The sequence below is a fragment of the Parus major genome, chromosome 1A (assembly GCF_001522545.3).
Source record: "Parus major isolate Abel chromosome 1A, Parus_major1.1, whole genome shotgun sequence".
Lineage (NCBI taxonomy): Eukaryota > Metazoa > Chordata > Aves > Passeriformes > Paridae > Parus > Parus major.
Genome location: NC_031773.1, coordinates 55,612,539 through 55,620,342, shown reverse-complemented (window position 1 = coordinate 55,620,342; position 7,804 = coordinate 55,612,539). Strand labels below are relative to the sequence as shown.

General features: G+C 40.2%; 1 protein-coding gene across 1 annotated transcript in view; it reads left to right on the top strand.

Annotated features, from left to right (window-relative positions):
• The first annotated feature begins 6 nt into the window (after positions 1 to 6).
• Positions 7 to 7,804, top strand: part of MTPN (myotrophin) — a 30,921-nt gene continuing 23,123 nt past the window's right edge. The window contains exon 1 of the mRNA XM_015628981.1: positions 7 to 118. Coding sequence (XP_015484467.1) covers positions 47 to 118 — 72 coding nt within the window. The 5' untranslated portion in view covers positions 7 to 46. The remainder of the gene's footprint in view (positions 119 to 7,804) is intronic.

Below are 7,804 nucleotides of genomic sequence, written 5' to 3'. Positions count from 1 at the left end.
CCCCTCGGCGCCTCGCCCGCCCGCGTTCCCCCGCCCGGCGGCCGCGATGTCCGACAAGGAGTTCATGTGGGCCCTGAAAAACGGAGACTTGGATGAGGTGAAGGACTACGTGGCCAAGGTAGGAGGAGGCGGCGGCGCGGGGCGGGCGAGGCGGCGCCGCGGGCGGAGGAGGGAGGGAGGGATGTGCGCGCAGCCCCCGGGATGGGGCCGGGGCGGCGGAGCCGCGGCCTGGGCGAGCACCGCCGCTCGCTGAGCTCCGTGCGGAGCTCAGGGCCCCCGCCCCCTCCTCGGGGCCTCTCGCTCCCTCGGCTTCCTCCTTCCCGCCTGCCCCCGGCCGCCCCTCCAGCGTGCCGCTGGAGTTATTCCGTGTCACTACGTGAAACTTAATGGACTGACAGCCAAGATCCCGGTCCTGCCTCGCTGATCTTGTGTGGATTTGTGGCTTCGGTCTGGTTATCCTTCCACTCTGTGCCTCAGGGCTCATCCTTAATAGGATGATGCTAAGCTACCGGGTGTGCTGAGGCTTACTTCATTAACCTTCTGGGAAGTGTGGTGATACCTGGTTAGGGCGAGTGCTGCGGGCACGGCAGACACCTGTGTGCAGGCTGAACAGTCCTCAGGTACATGGCAGGATTTGAAAGCTGCATTCTGTCCTCATTTGCCTTCTGTCGTCACTGAGGTTTGGTGGGAAAAGTACATAAGGGCAACATTCTGCTTCAGTGAATCCTTACTGTTGAGGAATATTGTCTGGGAACTGTTACATCAGAGCAGAGGTGTACACCTAATTTACCTGTAATTATTTAGATCTCCGAACAAGTTAATGATTGTCTTTGAGAGCTTGACACATGCTGACACAACTTGCCATAATGATTTAAGTTCGTTCCACTCCAGTTGTCAACTTTCAAACTTGTAGCGCTCCTGGCAAAAAGAAAAGTGTGCAAGTACTTCCAGCTGCTTTAGTACAAAGTCCAGCAGCTTAACCTGAATAGTCTTCTCTTGACTGTTCCAGCTAAGCTTCTGGACTTTGCATCAAAGTGGCTGTGCACTCACATGCTCTGCCTATAAAGTTCTAGAGGAAATAACTGGGAATAATGTAATTATCCCACTTCGGCTGTTTGCTCAAGGTCGTGTACCTGTGTCTATGTAATAAAGTTGAGTAATACATTGGTATGTCTAATATCTTCTCAGATTTAGGGACTTGCAGAGTGTGTCAGCAGCATGTTTGGATTTTCTCTACAGCTTTTGAAGGATTTCCATGTCTAGAAAATTCGCTACACACTAGTAATTAATGGTTCCTTGTGTATATTTAGCTGAGGCAAAAGCTTTAAAGCTTTGGCAGTAACTGTCTTGGTTCAGTTTATATCTACAAGTTCACCGCAGTACTAATTAGAAAGGTTTTTTTTTTGTATTCCCATTCTTCCCGAGTGGCACGGCAACTCGTGTAGCAAATGGATTTATGTGATCACTCGCCATCTACTTCAGTGCTGTGTCTGATACTTGGTTCCATCTGCTACTGAAAGAGGCTTGAGCCACCCTGGATGCTGCTGTAGTAAAGAGCTGAAGGCTATCATCTAACTGCACTAATGAGGCAGAAATCCTTAAAAGAGAGATCCTCACTGGGGTTAGATGATTAGTGTAAAAGGAGCCTGCAATCCTTAAGCACTCTTACATTGTAGAACTGCTTCTGATGTAGAAATTTAATAAACTCTGGGTGTTTTCTGTTGATTTGTGACCTAATCTTGTTCACACTTTTCTCCCACTTGCAAGTATGCATTGTGACTTCAGCTGTTAAACAACCTACAAGAAGTCAAATGCTTTCAGTCCTTTTTGTTTCCTTCACAGACTGTGGGCTAGTAAACTCTTAGGCTGTGTTCCTGTAGAAAAAAAAGCTTACATAAGCAAGTTTTGACTGATCCTTATCCTTCCTAATGGTTTGTAAATTTTTTTTGTCTTTTTTTGCTAAGTTTTACAGAGATGCAGGTAGGTGTGTTTGGGAAGGTAAACGAAGCAGAGGGGGTGCCTTCAGGGAAGAAAAGAGTACAAGAGTTTATGTTTTACTGTACAACAGGAAATATATGTTGAGGAAGGGCAAAAGAACTCCCATAAATCATCTGTGTGTAGGAGAAGCCTCAGCTGGAACTTCACATTCTCAGTTCTGAGATTAATGAAATATGCGAAGGCAAATCATGTTTTGGTAGTTAGAGTTCTCAGGAAAGTGTCTGTTCTGTGCTGTATGTTCTTTCTGGCTTTCTTCCTTATCAGTTATATGGCTTCTGCTCCCTGCTGCTTTCCTGCCCTAAGTATGATTTAATGCTCAGGAATTTTACTTACATAAACTTTGCAGTGGCAGAAATTTCCTCTCCCTGTAATGGGGGAGGTAGTCATATATCTTACAGTCTGCATCTTCATAAAATTCTTCCGTGTCCGTCTTCCTGAAACTTTTGTTTCCCAGCTTCTCATTTGTTTTGTTTCTTGTTCTAGTCTTATTTCCTCATTATTTGTTTGGAAACAATACAGCCTTTAACTATAATCTTGCAGTTTTGCCCCTAATTACCACATGAAGGATTTGACCTCTGATTTTGTTTCATAGCTGAATGGCAGTGCTTGAAATGCTAGCTAGGTAACCCTGGGTAATTTAAAAATAATAATAAATGGATGTTATCAGTAGGACTGTAGGAGTTGAACTCTCTTAATCAGACAGGACTTTTCTTCACTTGTGTGTAATAAGCTGTAGAGGTTGTGTCTTTGGAATCATAAGTATCTCTTTTTTATTTTTTTTATCTGAGGTTTGGCTAGTAAGTACCAAGAAGAAGGAGAATGTTTCAGCCCCTTCAACAGCTCCTGGACAAAGAAAGGATACAGAAACATAAGCAAGGGTCTCCATTTGCCTTGTGTGTTTTTCTGCATAGGGATCTTGCATTCTCCTGAAGGTACTTTCTTCAGGAAAAAACTCTTCATAGAAAGAGTAGTTCTGAGGGGTGGCAATGAAACAGGCAGTGCTAAGTGATACTGCTTTGTTGCTTAGCAAAAGACATCTCAACGTTGCCAGTCTGCATTTGGAAGATACTGGTGGCTTCTATTTCATGAAAATATGAAAGATTATTTTTCTAGTTTGAATAGTCTTTAAGACTTCTTTTTGTTTTTTTAAGAAACATCATATTAGCATCTACATTTCTCAACTTGCAACACTGTCAACTTTTTCTTTATAGTAAATGTAAATTTCTCATTAAATACTGTATCTAGTGTTATGCCAGCAGTTAAGTACAATGTCAGCTATTTTTATGATAACTAGATTAAAAAGTACTTTTTACTGTTTGCTTTCTTTGATGTTTTCCTTTTTAACATAGCCAGCATATGTTGGCTTCAGAGATGCCTACAGGAATCCAAGGGATTGATGGAATTCTGCACTCTTCCCACGTACATCCACTCAAATTTTTCAAATTCCTCAGGAAAGCAGAAACTTCCATGGGAACAGCTGAATCAAATGTGCAGTTTAATGGGTGAGGAGGACCCACGCAGCTGAAAGAAATTTATCTCCCTCAAGGTAGGGAGTGGGTTAAAAAGTACTAGTTAGAAGAAAAGCAAGTTATATTAAGCCTACAGATTTTCATAACATTATGGTGTATGCTCTTTTTCCTTTTCTTTAGCCTTCCTCCCCAGTGGAATTAGATAAACTGTGCTGTTGCTTAGAGAGGACTTCTCTATCAGCATGTGCACATAGCATTTCCAGTCAACAGTAGATTTCTGAGGCCAAGTACAATTTTTTTTATTCACTAGGCATAAAGTTATTTTGCAAGATAAACTTAGATTTGCAGGAGAGGCTTCAATAACTGTTTCTTCTGAAGTAGTTTCATCTTCCACAGCTTAACTGAGAATTCCCCACTTTCATGAGCTGCTTTAATCCCTTACATCGTTTCCTAAACCTACCACTGCTTACAGTTAAGTTTGGTAAATCAACTAACCTAATACCATAAGAAGATAGGACAGGCAACCAAACTGGAAGCAGCAGATTTTTACTGCTCAGAGGACTGGGAGGTTGAGGTGATGGTAGGCTGTGAAATGGAGGTTTCTAAAAACTTGCCTAGTAGGCATTTCTGGTGTGGTTGTTTTTTAAATAATGAAGCAAACAAAACCAAATTCCTGGAGGACCTCCAATAACTCATCTAGACAGCAGCGACCACCTGTGTGTTCTTGACAGAACTGTGGTGCTGCAGTCTTGCAGTTCTTTAGGATGTAGTGAAGTTTGAATACACATCTTGAGAAATGCATAAAACTTGACTGCTGCTAAACTTACTACAGAGGCTAAAATTAAAAAAAAAAAATGTTTAGAAGTACCTTTTTGAAATAGAAGCAGCAGTCAGGGGTATAGTTAAGTGTTGTGAAAAAGAGAAGAGGCGTATATATCTGCAATAAGAAAGATTAACATGGACTAATAAATAACTTTTAATTCTTGGGGGTAACCTCTGCTCTTTTCAGTGTCCATTCCAATGACTTCTACACTTTCAGTTACAAACTAAATGAACATTAGTACTTAAATGGTTGCTATATATGAGTGGATTACTTGATTTACAGGTAAAACATACCATGGATACATTGAAATTCCCCTTGTCTCATCATGCTGAAGTGCACATTATTATTGTGGCTGCATTGATACCTGAATTGCCTCTGGTCAGGTAACAGTTTTCCTGCTCTTGAGTGAGAGCCTGGGAGCCTGTCTGGATTACAGTGCAGGGCAGCTATACCTCACTGGTTTGTGCAGGAGCATATCAGAGCTAGCCCTGACCTGGAAGCTGCTGGACTGAGTTTATTCCCTGTGGGGCCTCTTGGATATCTCTGTATTGTAACTCCCTGGTGTTATGCCAGCACTTTTACTATATGGGTTTGTCTTTATCTGCAGATTCTAGGAGTTCTGTTGTTTTCCACTTGATTACTGTTGAGTCTGCTGAGGTGTGATTGATAAAAATAATTTTTGTTTTACTGCATGGTTCTAATTGAAGTTGATGTTCAATTTACATTTTGCAGATTTGAACATGATGACCTAAATCCTTCTTTTATGGAACAAGAGAATTGTTTGCCGCTATAACCTGCTGTTAGTAGGTTCCATATTCATGGTGGAGTTACTCTTAACCAGAATCCCAGGAATGTACTAGAGAAACTTTCAGAAAAACACAGCACAACTGCCACTTCTTAGTAGTGTGTACAATAAAAGCAATGAGGTTGTTGAAAACCATCTCTTCAGGATGGCTAATTAATTTCCCCAGTCTGATCCAAGGGAGTCTGAGGACATGTGGCAAAGAATTATTCAGAGATATTAATTAGTTTGTTCAGCAGTTCTTAAGTAGTTTATAGGAGCAGCATGAAGTAACGAACTTGCCTGAAAACCTGGTATTGCAGGGGAATCTGTGACTCACTGACTGAATGAACATCCCAGGATTCTCAAATCTCTCCTTTCTTCTTTGTGAAGCTACAGATAGAACTGATTCTTCAGCCATTTCAATTTGAAATGTAAATAGAGCTCATTCCAGCTGTGATCATTTGAATGATCATGAATCTGGAACTGCTAAATGTAATATTTGCTTTGAGATGTTGATGTCAGGCTGTAGTGATTTTGTTCATTGAGTTTGCTTCTCTGCTCTGAAAATCTTGGTGGCTTTAGCATATTGCCTAAGTGATTCATAATTGACCTTTGCTTAAAAAACCCAAGTTAAGTACTTCCTTGCTTGAGTCTGTCTGAGCTGTTCTTACTGTGCTGACTTGTCCTGTGCCTAATGGGTGTTTGCTGCAAAAAGGAGAGAGAGTTACTGAGACCAGATTGTAATAAAACATTTATTTTAATTTTTTCTTTTTTGCTGATATACTAATGTATTCCATTCCCTAAACTGAAAGCAAATTTTATCTCTTCAATGTATCCTGTTTTGTCCAAGTTTCTGGTATATAGCATATTCATTCCTAAGTATGACAGTCAAAGTTGGGAATAGATTATGAATAACAAGCAGAGAATTCAGTGGTGTGAGGAAAATATTTGCTTCTACTACTGTTCTTCTTTCTCCCATCACTTATTCTAACTGCAGTTTTCCCTCTTGTATCAGTTTTATCTTTAATAAATCCTTGTTTTTCAAGCCTAGCTCAGTTAATTTGACTTCAACAAGAAGACAAGAGATGAGCTAAGCTTTCTAAAACTCCAGGAGAACAGTTCTGCAGTGGTATGGATCTGTATCCATTTGGAATAATATGTGGAAAGTTGTGTTAGATGTGAAGATCATGCAGTGAATGTTGACTTGGGTATCATGGCATTGGTAACTCATGCAGGCCACATAAGTATAAAATACTGGATGAGTCGATCTTGTTGTCAAAATGCATAATAAATGTCAGTGTCAAAATGCATAAATAAGGATTCCTTTGAGTAGTTCTCAATAGAACAAACAACTTCTGTGCTTTTTCTGAAGGACCATAGCCATAGCTGGTAAGATACCAGGACTTGAAGGTCAAATATTCTACCTAATTTCATTGAGAGCACTGTGGACTCCGGGTTCTCATGTTCAAGACTTTATGTCTGATCAAAGGTCAGAAGAGAAAATTTAGGAAAGATGCAGAAAACCAGGAGATATATATGACTGTATTGCTGAAGTCATGGGGATACAGTTTTATGTGAAGCAGCAGTTGAGTTTAGCATGTTTTTTATGGCTTTATGTTTATGCTTGTTTAAACTTCTGAATGTGTCCACACAAAAGTTTAAGCAAAGTTGCTTCTTTCTACCTAATTTTCCCACTTCTGAAGCTGAAGGTCTGTGCTACATCATTCCTAATTTTTTGTTCCCATCATAGCAAAATGAATGTTGAATTTCCCAATACAATTCTGTAGAAAGAAGCAGTTTTTATTTCCATAGACAGATCTATTGCTAGGACAGAAGCATGAGCTGGAATTAATAAGTGCCAATAACTGACCAGTTGGTTATACAACAGTTGTTTTTCTTACAAATTGCAGTTTCAGCAGTTTTGAACAATTAGATGTTTTTCTGCTTTAGCTCATTATGAGGAGGGATAGGTACAAATCTGCCCAGTTAATATTAAAGTGAGTTTAAAACCTTTATTGAATGCTGGGCAGCAGATTAACTTCTTTTTACAGTATACTGGTGTTGATTGTGACCGGTGATGGCAAATTCTACAATTACAGGCCACAGATGGGAAGGATACTTTAAATTAAATGGTTAAGGTGCTGCTATTTTGACTTGGAATGCAGTCAGTACTAGTAAGTCCTATTGAACAAGCTATAATTCTTGTCCTAATTCTCTATTTGATTGGAATGTACTTGAGTGTGTTGTGTGGGTTTTTTTGTTGTGGTTTTTCATTTGTTGTTTTGGTTTTTTTATCTTTTTAATAAAGACTGGGGTAGCAAATAATCTGTTTTCCAAAAAGCAAATGAAATCCTGATGAGGGAGAAGAGGAAGGGAAAGAAAAATACGGTCCTGAAAACTCATAATGCACATGAATATGGCTTTGAAGTAGTTTGTGGGACTTGGGATTTGGTGCTTTTAGCACTTTGCCCATTTTTACAGTCTTAGTATTTCTTGTGCAGTGTAATTCTGTAGCTCAGTTCAGATACATTGGCTGCCAAGGGCACTGCATTTCTTCAAAGAAATAATTTTTGTGTCTTTCCTGCTGTACCAGTAGTTAGAAAATGGTCTGAAGTTTCCCTTTGCTTGCAGACATTGCTGCCTTCCTCAGTGGTTACGGGGTGGAAGGGAAATGGCGAAATCCTTTTCTCTGCCTTCAGCTATGCTTTGGAAATCCAAGAGAGTAATTGC